The sequence below is a fragment of the Vitis vinifera genome, chromosome 14 (assembly GCF_030704535.1).
Source record: "Vitis vinifera cultivar Pinot Noir 40024 chromosome 14, ASM3070453v1".
Lineage (NCBI taxonomy): Eukaryota > Viridiplantae > Streptophyta > Magnoliopsida > Vitales > Vitaceae > Vitis > Vitis vinifera.
Window position 1 is genome coordinate 21212679 of NC_081818.1, and position 15794 is coordinate 21228472.

General features: G+C 27.3%; 1 protein-coding gene across 1 annotated transcript; it reads right to left on the reverse strand.

Moving 5' to 3' along the window:
* Positions 1 to 12774: 12774 nt before the first annotated feature.
* Positions 12775 to 14805, reverse strand: LOC100266928 (3-ketoacyl-CoA synthase 6-like). The gene has a single exon (XM_002283694.5). The coding sequence runs from the start codon at positions 14674 to 14676 to the stop codon at positions 13198 to 13200; it is 1479 nt and encodes a 492-aa protein (XP_002283730.1). The 5' UTR covers positions 14677 to 14805; the 3' UTR covers positions 12775 to 13197.
* Between the last annotated feature and the right edge of the window lie 989 nt (positions 14806 to 15794).

The following is a 15794-nucleotide window of genomic DNA, read 5'->3' on the forward strand; positions in this document are numbered from 1 at the left end:
TTCAAACAACTATTTAAAAATAATTAATATTTTATATACTTTTTTTTTATCAAATGCATTATTTTTAATCATTCAAGTACTACATTTTTTAATGATATGAGTATTACATTTTATTATCTGATTATTACTTTTGACCAATGAGTATATAGAACTTGAATTACTTTTAAAAATTTTCTATTTTATGATTATTTTTACAAGAGTAAATTCACATTCTCGCATTTTGATTATTTTGTCTTTACTGCATACCAGTCTTCTTGAAATAAATTCCTTCCTATCTTCCCTAATCCATTTCTTTTTTCTTTGAAAGTTTTCAAAGCTCCGCTCGTAAATTCAAACATGAAAAATAGTGCCACTTTTAGTGGTGACAATGAAAGCTTTTATTTAGTTTTTAGTCATTTTAATCTTTAAAATTCTTATATATTTTTTTTGTATACAAAAATAATATTTTTGCTATTAGAAACTTTGTAAATAATTAAGCATATAGTTTAAAATTATATTCTATCCATTTTTATACACTCGCATGAAAAAAATTACAAAATTAAAACTCAAATTTATAAAATATAAATTTCAAACAACTATTTAAAAATAATTAGTATTTTATATACTTATTTATCAAATGTATTATATTTAACTATTCAAGTATTACATTTCAATAATATAAGTATTACTTTTGATTATCTGGATACTACCTTGACTGACTGATGAATATATAAAACTTGAATTACTTTTAGAGAATTACTATTTTATAATTAATTTTACACGAGTGCATGAAAATTCACTTTCTCGCATCTTGATTATTTTGTCTTTACTACATACCGGCTCCAAATAAATTCCCTCCTATCTTTCCTAATCTATTCCCTTTTTCTTTCAAGGTTTTCAAAGCTCCATTTAAAATTCAAACATGAAAAATAGTGCCATTTTTTGTTGTGAAAATGAAAGCTTTTATTTAGTTTTTGGTCATTTTAATCATTAAAATTCTTATATATATATATATATATATATATATTTTATACAAAAATAATATTTTTGCTATTAATACTTTGTAAATAATTAAGAATATAGTTTAAAATTATATTCTACTCATTTTCATACACTCATATGAAAAAAAAATTACAAAATAAAAACTCAAGTTTATAAAATGCAAATTTCAAACAACTATTTAAAAATAATTGATATTTTATATACTTTTTTATTTATTTATCAAAAGTACTATCTTTAACCATGTACTATCTTTTAATGATATAAGTACTACTTTTGATTATTTGAATACTACATTTGATCGATCGATGAGTGTATAAAACTTGAATTACTTTTAGAGGATTCTTATTTCATAATTATTTTTATATAAGTGCATGAAAACTCACTTTTTCAAATTTTGATTATTTTGTCCTTATTGCATATCAGTCTTCTTGAAATAAATTCCCTCCTATCTTCCCTATCTATTTCCTTTTTCTTTGAAAGTTTTCAAAGCTCCACTTGTAAATTCAAACATGAAAAATAGTGCCACTTTTGGTGGTGACAATGAAAGCTTTTATATAGTTTTTAGTCATTTTAATCTTTAAAATTCTTATATATATTTTTTGTATACAAAAATAATATTTTTGCTATTAGAAACTTTGTAAATAATTAAGAATATAGTTTAAAATTATATTCTATCAATTTTCATATACTCATATGAAAATAATTATAGAAAAGAAACTCAAGTTTATAAAATACAAATTTCAAACAATTATTTAAAAATAATTAATATTTTATATACTTTGTTTATCAAAGGTACTATCTTATACCATGTACTACATTTTAATAATATAAGTACTACCTTTGATTATCCGGATGCTATTTTTGATTGACCGATAAGTGTATAAAACTTGAATTACTTTTAAGTTATATTTGGTTCTCAAAAAGTACTAAGTAAAGAAAATAAAATGTTAAGAAAAATAATTTTCTCATATTTGGTTGTCCCATGGAAATTTTTTTTTAAAAATCAAATATAATTAAAACTAGTGAGCAACTTATACATTTTCAAATTATTTAATATTCATATCGATGAATTAAAACAAGTGAAATGAGTTTGAAATAGCAAATAAAAATACTTTATTAACTTTAAAATTTATTTTTTATTTTCTTCCACATTTGTTTTCCTTCTACTTTTCCTCTCTATTTTCTTTCTCTTAAAGTTTCTTCAAATTTTCTAGGGACCAAACATAGCCTTAGAGAATTCATATTTTATAATTAGTTTTATATGAGTGCATGAAAATTCGTTTTTTTGGACTTTGATTATTTTGTCTTTACTGTACATCGGCCTTTTGAAATAAATTCCCTCCTATCTTCCCTGAATTATTTGCTTTTTCTTTCAAAGTTTTCAAAGCTCCACTTGTAAATTCAAACATGAAAATAGTGCCACTTTTGGTCGTGACAATGAAAGCTTTTATTTAACTATTCTATGTATCTAATAAGCAAGAAGATAGAATCATTCCCACGTAATTAATATTGTACATACACATCTTAATGCAATTCGGTATCAGATCCATGAACATGTCATTACGAAATTATAAAGAAATAATTTTATATTTTCCTATTTTTTATATTAATTTTTGACATATTTTCTTTATCTTAAATGAAAATACCACTACTTAAAATATTTTATACGGTATGCTTTACTTTGAAAACATAAACACGAAATGTAACAAAAAGGGACCATGAAAAACACGTAGGAAAAAGGAATAGGAAGAACGTGAGACATGATCACCTTTCCCTGATCCTTTGCTTTCATTTCCTGTTTCCTTCTTCTTTCCACTAATCCCATTCATACTTGACCAAGATTCTCCAAAAAGCAAACATGTAGAACCGACTACTATGACAACGGCAACTAAAATTTCAGAATTAAACCTCTTCACTTCATACTGAAACAGACCATGTACCAAAAAAAAAAAAAAAAAATTGGTCTTGCACATTGGATATGGCAGTTGAAAGCAGCCAATTAGTCTTCCATGCAATAGGATTTAGGAAACACCCAAGTGGATTAAAGAATCATTCGTGCATGGAACATTGCCGAAAGGCGCAAATTCAGACCTTCGTATTTGGAATCAATAAAAACTTACTCAAACTGATAATAGCGTAACTACTAACTCAGAATCAGTCTGAAGAATCGAATCTGTATCAGCTTCCAGATAGATATTAGTTGAATAATCAAAATGCAATGCACTCATGGATCGAATGGCACTTCTTAATCAGTCGGTGCGTAACAGGTTGATATAGTCTTAAAAATGTTGATATAAGAGAAAAAGTTGGTTTCTTTTGAGAAAAGGTGACAATATACTACGCAAAGGTCAGTTGAATTGCAGGTAAAACAAGGATTAAAAATGTCATCAATGGCGGAAAGGGCCACGAGAATCATCATCTTCTAATCATTGGATAACATTCTTTTAATCTTCCAAACTTTTGATATGAGGAGAGAGAGAGAGAGAGAAGGAATAGTTGACTCTATATGTATTAGTCAAAAAAAGATGGCAATTGAAGTAAAATAGAAAGGGGGAAAAATATAGAGAACATGAATGCGCATAACAGTGGGAACCCTGTGTTAAAAGCAGGAAAGGAACATATTCTCATGGGTGTTGGATGTTGGGTGCCCTAGCGAGGGGCAGTGTTCTCAAAGCCTAACATGGAGGACAAAGCTCTCTATCATTTGTTTCCTTTTGGCCCTATCTCTGTGGGAGCCTCTAGGGTACATTGAGATAATTAGATCTTATCTCTGTCGACATTGCATGAACAAGCTCTTGTGAAGGGCCAACATGCTTGTTTGTTTGGACTTTTTTTTTTAATTGGTGCATGCATCTCTTTATTATTTTTACTTTTTAGTCCAAATAATTGGCCGACGTAAATTTGACTATGTCATGTGTGTAGTACAATTTTTAAAAACTCCTGGGAATTGAGGAGTTAGATCGTTTCAAATCGGATAAAGATGTAGTTTTTTCAAATGCATAAATTATGGTAGATTTTTTTTTCTCCTTTACAAGATTCTTTCTAGTTTACTTTATGTGATTTGCATGTTACACGTGGGATTGAAATTGGTAGGACTGTACCAAAGGGCTAAACCAACCTTTTTATTTTAATATCAGTTTTTGGATAATAGGAGTATTTGGTGGGTCTAAATTTTTAAGTGTTTAATCATAGAAATTGTACGTAGCTTATTACTAAAAATCATTTTATTAAGTAAATGAACTAATTTGACTAAAGTAATATATTCATGATTGTTAGTGTACTGTAATTGTTTGCCCTATTCTAGAACCTTCCCCTGTATATAATTAAACAACTTTCTACTAATTGTGTTTTCATTGGTTTAATGTGTAACTAAAAAATATTTTCTAGGACTTGGAATGAAGTCGTGTTCATGTTAACATAATCGGTTTCAAGTTATTTTCTATACAGATGGTTCATGTAATTGTGAATGTTTGGTTGTTATCTTCATCATGATTAGTCTGGTGTTTACTTTAATGATATGTGGATTTTTTTACCTTTAAATATTAAATTTTTTTAATAAGTTTAATTTATAAATGATTTTTTTACTTTAGTCATGTGTGGATTTATTATTATTATTATTATTTTCTTTTGAATCCAAATAATTAGATTGTCAGAAGTAGTACTTTAAAGTCATACATAATTTGCCTCTATCATAGGTGTTTTGCCCTTTTGGGGAATTTTTGGGAATTGAAGAATTGGTCGTCAAAAGAATGTGACACAAAGTCATTCTAAAAAGCATGAATGTGGCTTTTTTCTCCTTTACAAGATTTTTCTTCTAATCTACTCTATGCCAAGCTTAAATTGAGGCATTGATTATGTTTTGGATTCGCTATAACTTGCTGGATTGAAGTTGATAAGACTGTGGGAAAAGACTAAGACTACTGTAATAAAAGGTTGAAGCTTCCAAATTTTGAATACTTTAATATCAAATTTTGGATGCTTTAAGTAATGTTAAAGGTGTTTGGTAAAAGATAGGAATCGAAAATTGGAAATTTTGGTAGGTCCTAATTTTAAAATGTGTTTGATTAAGAAATTTCATATTTATTATCATTTTATTTTTGTTAAAAACTACTTGATATATAAGGGAAATGAACTTTTCACCTAAAGCATTAAGTGGATTTTTTTTTCTTTTTTGACATTTCTAATTTTTATATTACGCTTGTTTTCTAAATGTATGAATACATTTAAATATTTACTCCTTTTTGCATAATGAGAGTTGATCCGATAATATCAAATGGCTCAACCTAGAGTGTCTTTGTCGATGTTTTTATTTAAAATGTTTTTAAGAGGATTATCTATCAAAGTATTTTTCCAAAAAGAAACTATAAGTGATTTTTTGCTTTTAAAAATATTTTCTAAATTTTATTAAATACTTGATTTTTTCTTTTCAAAAATACTTTTTCCTTTAAAATTTTTTTTTGAAAACAGATTTTTAATAAATCATTTAAGCTTTGAATATTTGAAAATTAAAACATATTTTTTAAAATTTTAATATAGTTTTTGGATAATTGAATAATCTTAAGAGGTGTTTGATAAAAAATAATTATTAGACACTGAAAATGTGTTAAATTCGATTTTAAAATGTGTTTGATTTTAGAAACTATATACCGTTTATCAATTAATTATGGATGAAAATTAATTCATCTACTAAATAAATGAACCCTAATTTTTCATTAAAGCAAACCATGATACTTGTTTCTTTAAAAAAATATATAATTTTTAAATGGTATTTTTATATTTAAATACTAAATCCAAAGACAAATTTGTAAACTGAACTAATCTTCCTTCTTTTCCTTATGAAAAAAAAATGTTCATACTAAATAAATAATATAGTTTAAGAAACTATTTTAATGACTTAATTTAAATGATTAAGTGAGTGTTTAGTAAATCAATTTAATAACTTAAAATATCCTAATAACTTAATTTAAGTCATTAAATAAATTAAGTATGTATTTGGTAAAATAACTTAATAATATAACTTAAAGTAAAAAATAACTTTAAGTAATAAATAAAAGCAATTAACTTATTTTTAAGTTCATATTTTTATTTTACCTTTTTACCTTTGTTTGCTTTAATTACCTCCACGATCTCCTTTGCTACCCATGACCTTTTCTATTATTTAACCTCCATTACCCTAATTATAATTTATGAGATAAATATATCAATTTGATGATTTAAAATATGTTTTAAGTTAATTTTATTAAACAACCCTAATACTTAAAGTAAAAATTAAGTAATAATTTTTAAATTAACAATTTAAATATAATTGAATTTAAAATCAACTTAAATTATTAAGTAATAAGTATTAGGTTTTACCAAACATTCCTTAAGTATATTAATATATATGTTTTATAAAATAACTTAATATTGAATTTTAAAAATTAAAAATGATTCAACAAAATAAATAAAAAGTATGTTTAACAATGTTTCTATTTGAAATACTTTTAGATAAAAATATTTTATTTAAAAATATTTTTAAAATAATCATATATTAAACGCTTTTCTTTGAAGCATTATAAGGGGTTTTTCAATTTTTTAACTTTTGTTAAATCTCAGAGGTGTTTAATGAAAATGAAACTTAATACTTATTACTTAATGAATTAAATTCACTTTAAATTAAATTATAGTTAAGTTGTTCACTTAGAATTTATTACTTAATTCTTACTTTAAATATTAAGATTGTTTAATAAAATTAATTTAAAACTTACTATAAATTATTAAATTAATATATTTATACTCACAAATTATAACTAGGTAAAGAAAGTCGAGTAACAATAGAGGTCATGAAGTAGCAAAGGAGATCATGAAGGTAATTAGAGCAAATAGGGATAAAAAAAAAGATAAAAATGAAGATGTGGACTTAAAAATAAGTTAATTGTTTTTACTTATTACTTAAAATTGATTTTGACTTTCGGTTATACCATTAAATTACTTTACCAAACATACTTAATTTATTTAATGACTTAAGTTAAGTTATTAAGTTGTTTATCAAATACTCACTTAGACTCATTTTTTTTAATAAAAATATTTTTTTATGTTAAAAGTGTTTTTTAAAAACAACATGAAAATGGACTCTAAAATAAATAACTTTTTAAACCATAATTATACTTTGCTCTCGCTGTCCATGTCTTTTTTCTAATGTTTATCTAATAACCTTATTACTCCATGAAAGTAAATATATTAATTTAATAATTTTGAAGAAATTTTGAAAGGCCAAAATCATCATCTTCTCTATTTCTTTAAATGCATTAAATTCGCTTGCCTCAATTTTAATTTTGAGTTAATATCAAAAGTAGTTAGGCATTCAAACCAATGACTAAGAGAGTGTTTGGTACATGGGAAGAATGACACAAATAGAATGGATATTAAGATGATTATATTACTATGTAAAAAAGAGCAATCAAAATTCTAATGGGAATGATATCTTATTTTCATATAAATGATTTTTTTTTTTTTTACATTTTTGAAAAAGAAATCAAATATATTAATGAATGGGACACAATTAATTTCTCATTCCATTCCCTATTCTAAGGTTCCAAACTGACCTAAAAGGTCTTACATTTTGGGCTGGATGGAGATTTTGATTTAGTTGGGCCCATTTACAGCCATGTGATATCATGAAAATGCTGGACCCAATATTGAGTTGTAAGGTGGGCTCAAGCCCAGACAATTTATTGGGACCAAACACAATCAACAATGGGACTAAATATGGGCTTTATTCCCTAATCTGTGGCCCAAAATTTCATAAGCAAATAAATTTGATCCTATTCAAATATTTTCATCCTAATTTCCAGCATCTCAAAGGGACTTCATTATTCAAATATTTTCCTTTTTTTTTTTGGGAAACTATTATTTTAATATTTTTATTACAAAGTAATAAGATATACATAATTAAAAAATATTTTTAAGAATTATTATCTTAAAAGAAACTTTAACAAAAAAAAACTGAAATATATATATATATATATATATATATAAAGAGGAAATAAATTTGAAGTCTTTTCAATCTTAATAATTTTTAATATAGAAATAAAGACTTTGAAAGAATATAAATTTTAAAATAATTTTATTATTTTATTTTATTTGATATTTTCATTAAAAAGTTATACAAGAAAATATTGTACTATTTTAAATTATTTCTATAGTTTTTGAAATTGTAATTGTAAAGATTATGTCAAAAAAATTTCAATTGTAACTTCATTTTTTTTTTCTAATTTTTCTCACTAACCAAATAAAAGGTAATTTTTCACAAATAAAAAATAAATTTCCTCAAAAGCTAGACAATCATTTTATGAACAATTCCCTTCCCCACCCACAAAACAAATTAAAAAAAAAACACCAAATGTGAATGCATCCAATGATGAAAATATCGGTAATTATAGATATATTAGTACTTCGATTTTATAGATGTATAAAAAATATAGTGAGGAATATTTTAACACAAAATATGTGTTAAAATATTAGTGACATAAAAATAAATGAAAATTCTAAAAATATTAAGAAAAACTCTAATATATATATATATATATATATATATATATATATATATATATATATATATATATATATATATATATATATATATATATAAAGTAAAAATAGACATTTCAAAGTTTTTTTTTATAAAAAAATTGATATATATAATTTGTCATATTTGATAATACTATTCTCTATATGGATAAAAAAATATAAATTTTATAAATGTACATTTATTATTAAGTTGCATTATATATTATTTTACAATAATATTATGATAACATAGCTAATTTTAAAATATATTTAATATTAAAATTATCATCCATTTTAATTTAAATGTATTCAATGATATCAAATGAATAATAATATATGTATCATTTTTAAAATATTTATAAATTTTATATATATATATATATATATATATATATATATATATATATATTATATAAAAGAGACCTATTAATAAAATCATGTTTTTATATTTTTGGTAATAAATTAAATCAAATGTAAAAAGAAAATAACTAGAATTAATTTATTCAATAATAAAAAAAATTAAAAAATTAAAAAATTGGTGAAATATTGATAAAATATCTAAATATATTGGTAAAATAACAGGTGTGAAAAAATCGAAAAATTCTGTTGATGGATACATCTTCCTGAATCTTGTATCGGATGCGCGAGTATTGCATATATGGAGGATATATCAACCATATATTTAGAGATTTTAAACCTTGAATGAATCATCTAACTATATTTTAAATCTTGAATGAATCATCTAACTACCTTTTTCAACACAACCTCTAGGGTTTAGATGACGTGTAGGGCTATGTGTTCCATTTCCACCACCCTCTCCATTAATATTTTGGTCCAGGCTATTTGAGAGACACCCACATTTTATTCATTTTTTTTTAATTCTTTCAAAGAAATAAACAATTAAAGTATTGGCAAGTAAAACAATTATAATAATCATGTAAACTATAATAGAATGATGATAAACAATATATATGAAAAATAATATAAAGTATAAACCATATATTAACCTTATACTTCATATAAAAGCTTGAATCTCTATCAATTATAATCCATTATTCCTAATTCAACTATTATTCAAATTTACAATTGTATTACCTTCTCACTAGCATGGATGAAATGATGATCGAATTAAATATCTTAATTAAACATATATTATAGCAAAATATTTTGAAACAAGTTTTAACACTTCTTATAATATGGTTAAATTATCTAATTAAAAATACGGGTTTATTTCATTAACACACCACACCTTGAGGTTTAATGTATATATATTAAGTCATGATTGATTTTAAATCTTTTTATTAAAATTTTTTCTAAAAAAATAAATTGAATACCATAGAATTTAAAATCAATTATGATTATATACATTTATACTCAATCTTATAGGTTCGATTGAAATAAACTCTTAAAAATACTAATCAAGATATAAAATTTTATGAAAAACGTGAGATTGGAAAATAACTTTTAATGTTAAAACTAAATTGAATAAATTTATCAAAACATGTAAGGTGAAAAAAAACTATTTACTTTCAACTTGCCATGCAAGAAAACGTGGTGCCTTAGAATATGAAGTGACTTTGAAAATGGACAACTCCAATTTAAATTATTGAAGTAGAAGTAATCTTGTAAAAGTTAATAAACCCATCTTCTAGACTTCTTCAATGCATCTAATTTGAAGTTATGTCTTCCTACTTGACATGTAAGTAAGCAATTCTAAATTCTTCCCACCACAATCTAATTATATACTCAATTCAAACATGTAAGAAGATGTAACAATCTTAAACAAAGAGCATAAGCACTTAAAAAGCAATTTTTTGAAAGATGGTTGTCATTCTATACTAGAAAATCTCATCACAAAACTCATCTTATGCATTATAGAGAAAATTTTTGTGTGCTTGGCATATTGCTTTTTGTTTAAAACATTCTTTTGAGTTAAAGTAGCTTAATTCCATTAAGTTATTACTCTAAATGGGTACTTAGATTGAGAGACTTATCACATTAGAGGTTTTGATCTAGTTAACTGCTAGAATCCACTATGAGTTTGTAGTGGCTTCTTTCCTTTTCTTGTTATGTAGTTTTCCCTTGGGATGAGAAAGTTGCCTAAGCTCAAGTAAAATCAGATATGAGTGTGGAGGAATATCAGCAGAGATTAATGGTGGGAAACATAAATGGAAATGGTGATAATATAAGATGATGATCATCGACATGGTGACAAATGGTTGAAAAGGATGCATCATGCATGGAGGTTGATATTTTTTGTAAAGATGGAAAAGGTGAATAAAATGATTAATTGCAATCTTAGAATTGGTTGCCCACACCCATCGGCTACCTTAACTTGTGCAACGTCAAAATTGGAGGATAAGGGGTCTATAAATAATTTCAATTTAACGTTGACATGGATTGAGACAAACACCTCAGAGAAGACTTAAGAGCATTCTTCAAGACTTGAAACATGTTTGGTATATATACATATAGCTTATTTTAAAAATAGGATGTTTTTTAGAAGTATATTTTATTTATTTTTTGTTTTTTTTTGTTTTTTTTTTGCTGTTTTCATTTTTTTTGTGAGCTATGTTAAAAAACCAATTGTTCAAATATAGAAAATGATTAAAATAGAAAGCTATAAATAAAATTTATTTTTAAAAATATACGAAATAGATTGAAAACATTCCAAATTGTTTAACAAAATTTTTTGTTTTAAAAAGAATCATAGACATGTTTTTGAAAACTATTCTCAAAAACTTTTTTTGAGAATATTTTTTCCAAAATGGTCTCTGACAAAAACTAAGGGTTTGTTTGGTAATGATTTTCAAAAACAATTCTCAAAAATAGTTTTTGAAAACAGTTGTTGAAAACTATTATGATAGAATAAAAGTTTGTTTGAAAATCTAAAATATTTTAAACATGTTTTTAATATTTTTAAATATATTTTAAAAATAAATTTTATATTTAGTGTTTTATTTTATATATTTGTATAATTATTTCTTAAAATAACCCTCACAAAACAAGTAAAAATGATATAAAAAAATAACTAAAAAATGTTATCTAAAAAAAACATGTTTTATATTCTTAAAATATTATTAAATATAATTTTTATATTTAGTATTTATTTTTAATCATTTTACATGTTTGTATAATTATTTTTTAAAATAACGATAAAATTTTATTTTTTTAAAAAAAAAGTGAAAACAATAAAAAATAACTAAAAGATATTATCTGAAAACACTATATTTTCTGTTTTTAAGAATATAAAAGTAAAAATCAATTTTAAATTATTAAACATATTTTTCATATTTTTTGTCCTGAAAAACAAAAAACTATTCTAAAAAATAATTCTCAAACATGCCCTAATTTATTTTTTTTCCACGAGTTTTCTTATCCCTTGAGTCTTAATACATTGATGCTGTATTTGTGTCGGCATTTTGAAAATTGAAAAACACTTATAAGTCTAAAAATCCATTAACACATATTTTATATTATTACTTTCTATATCAAGTTTCTATTCGTTTATATTCTGAAATTTCAAGTTGAAAGCTTTTGCAGCAAATTATTACAAAATATGAAGGAGATGCCATTAAAGGTTGAAATGGCTGAGCAACTGCATCAGCTGTACGTGTTTCCTTCTTTTAATCCTTGAATTTCCTGAGCACTTGATATTGTACCTTTAAAGTGAAATTAGGTTTTTTTTTTTTTTATTCTTTTAAATCCTATTTAATTTTCCAGTTGTACACAGCCCAGCTCAGATCGCCATGAATTCGCCTCACCAGATCCAACCACCCCAGGAAAAGTTGCCAACACTTAATCAATTTAAGTCAAAACAATCTTCATTTTGTTCTTCCCTTGCTTCACTCTCCACTAAGTTAATTTTGTCAAATAAATCAGATATTGTCAAACCTTCAGTCAAAACTTTTCTCTATTTGTTCCATTTTTCAATCTTTTCAATCTCATCCATTTCTCTCTATTTATTTATTTATTAGTTTTTTTTTTATTGCATTAAGTCACATGGTATTATGTTGAAGAAAATCAAGCATAGAAATGAAGGGTGAGCTCAGGAGTAGTAGTATAATAAAGGCACCATCAAGGCAGTTGGTTGAAGTGATGAATGTGTCTAAGTTGTATTTGAATAAACCCTAGCTATATACGGCTCAACTGTATGCATAGGTTTTTTGTGATAATTGCTCAGAAGCCTTAAATTACATGACATATACAGAGAGTCTATCCAGACAAAAAAAAGATCAAGAGGCATAGCTATATGGTATAGTTTCTTTCATAAGATTATTTATGATTCGGTACACACAGGGGGGTTGATGGTGATGAGGATTGATCAGAAAATCAAAGAAATTACAGATTATTTATGGGCCACAATAATAAAACCAATATTAAAAATTATCATCATGACAACTAAAAAGCTAATGGAAATGTGCAGTTGTTGAATTCAAGTGATGGATGGATGTACGGATCCAGGCCAGCAGTGACAAACAGGAGTTCATGGTTAAAAGAGAGAGTGTTGAACCCTTGAAATAAAAAAGAGGAAGAAGATGATGATAATGATGATGGAGTAGTGTGTGGTTTTCGCTTTGATATGGGATTTTGGGAGGGTTTTTCCATGGACTAGAGTTTGTTTCATCCCTTTGTCTTATGATTATAATAGCTAGAGAGAATAATGAATCAGAGCTTGACAATCTCTGGAATGTACACCGGGTACCTATCAATGCAGTCAGCCCACGGCCCATCGGTCGGTGTTGTAATGGTGCGGTTGCACTTCCAGACTGCGCTGTTACACTTGAATCCGCTCCCGAATGCTATCTGCCAAACCCTGTTGCCCTTCTTCATCCTCCCTTTGGCCTCAATGTAGCTCATCTCATACCAGAGTGAGGAGGACGATGTGTTGCCGAAGCGGTGCAGTGTCATCCTGGAGGCCTCAACGTGCTCCGACGACAACTGCAGGTTCTTCTGCAGCTCATCGATCACCGCCCGGCCCCCTGCGTGGATGCAGAAATGCTCAAAAGCCTCCTTGAAGTCGGGAATGTAGGGCTTCCACTTAGGGTTAAAGATTTTCCGGCCGATGAGTGTGAAGAGGAAGAGGAGCTGCTCGGAGGCAGGCAGAACAAGAGGTCCAATTGTGGTTATATTTGATTTCAGGGCCTCTCCTGCGATCACCATCAGGTCTTTGGAGAGGGAGATACCCACTTTCCCTTGTGGGTCTTCTTCTTCGTAGACGCATCGGTAGGCCTTGTCGTCAGCTCCCTTGTGGGTTCTGACCAGGTGGACTAGACGGTACTTGGCGCGTCTCCTCTCTCGTCTCCTGTTGGACAGAAGGATTGCTGCGGCGCCCATTCGGAACAAACAATTTGGAAGAAGCATTGCTCTCTGGTTTCCGCTATAGTAATTAGGAGTGATGATCTCAGTGCTGATCACCAGAGCGTAGGAATTGGGATGAACTTGAAGGAGGTCCCGGGCCAAATCAATTGATATAAGGCCAGCACTGCACCCCATGCCAGAAAGATTGAAGCTCCTTATATTACTCCTGAGCTTGTACTTGTTAATCACCATGGCGGAAAGGGAAGGGGTGGGGGAAAAGAGACTGCAGTTGACAATGAGAATATCGATGTCCTTGGTCTTAATCCCAGTTTTTTTCAAGAGATCGTCGATAGCAGAGAAGATGACAAGCTCAGCTTCACCCCTTGAAGCTTCCATGGTGGGTTTGGGAGGAATATAGTGATTGGCAGCAGGCAAACAGGTCTCTTCGCCAAGGCCAGACCTCTCAAGAATTCGCATTTGGAACTCAACGCTCTTGGGGTTGTCGCTGTTGATGAGCCTGGAGTGCTCCATGAAGGTAGCAAAGGGAACACGGCAGGTGACAGGGGGTTTGAAGCAGGCATAGTCGACCAGGTAGATGGAGCGAGGCTTGGACATAAAGTAGACAGTGGCAATGAAGATGATGAAGAAGGAGGAGCACAGGACTTGCAGAAGATTAAAGTGAAGAGAGTTCCATATCTCATAGATTTGATCAGGACCCAGACTAAGAAGCTCAATCACAACACCTACCATAATCGGGATGAGCAAGAAAGTGAGAATGTGATTGACAAGGTACTGGTACCCAAGTTTCACATACTTGAGCTTCACAGAAGTAGAGAAATTAGGCATTTTGGGAGTGAGAATTAAGAATTGAGGGAGAAAGACAGAAAGAGAGAAAGAGAAAGAGCTGATGATGTTGATGAAAGAAGAGAGAAAAGAGAGTGGTAGGGAGAAAATGGGAGGGTGAGGTGGGATTTAAAGGCAAAGCTAAAATAGTGGGAATTAAATAGAGGGCAGATGAGAGGATTTAATGAACAGCTCACACTCACGCAACGCTCCCCCACCTGGACTCACCTACACTTTATTTCCTAACCTCCCTCATTATTAATCAACTAAACTCCCCCCTTGTTTCTCTTTTTCTCTTTCATTTTCATTTTCATATTCATGATGCCCCTCTTTAATGGGTTACTGTTATTTGTTCATTTTTCTACTTTGGTCTAATAAAAAAATAGCACCCTTCCTTGTAAATTCAAAATATTCATCCTTAATTAATTGATTTGGGACTTAAATTAATTCATCAGTTCATTGTTTTTCTTCCAAAGTGGTGAAATTTCATAAGCCAAGATCCATCCTTTCAATGACACTCCCAAGCAATTAATAGCCTCATCCCACCTCTACAAACTAGAAAGTGATTGTATCATGGGTTTTGTACAACGCAATCCGAACATTCCGGGCCATTTTGTACTGAGAATTGGTTTTTAAAATAATTTTCTATTATTCATAATAAAAACAAACTAAACCATTAAAAATTATTTTTTGTTTTTTATTATTAAAAGCAAAAAATAAAAAAAATTTTAATTTTTTTTTATTATTATTTTTAGAATTGTTTTAAATACTAGATATAAAAATTATTTTTAAAACATATATAAGAATATTAAAAATATTATAGAGTTTTGTTATACAAAAATAAGTTTCAGAATTGTTTTTAAAAATAGTTGTCAAATAGGTTTTTTGTAATTACTTTTTAAAATAATTTTCTATTTTTTAAAACAAAAAACAAATAAAATTACATTTTTAGTAAACATTTTGGTATTGTTAGCATTGAGTGCTTGGAAAAAAAACGTAATGATACCTCTTACATGATACTATGATAAAGAGTTCTTTGAAGAAAAAAAAAACACAAAAACAAATGTACTTACGAGCAAAAAATTATTATTTTTATTTTTTAATAAAAATAATATTTGGAA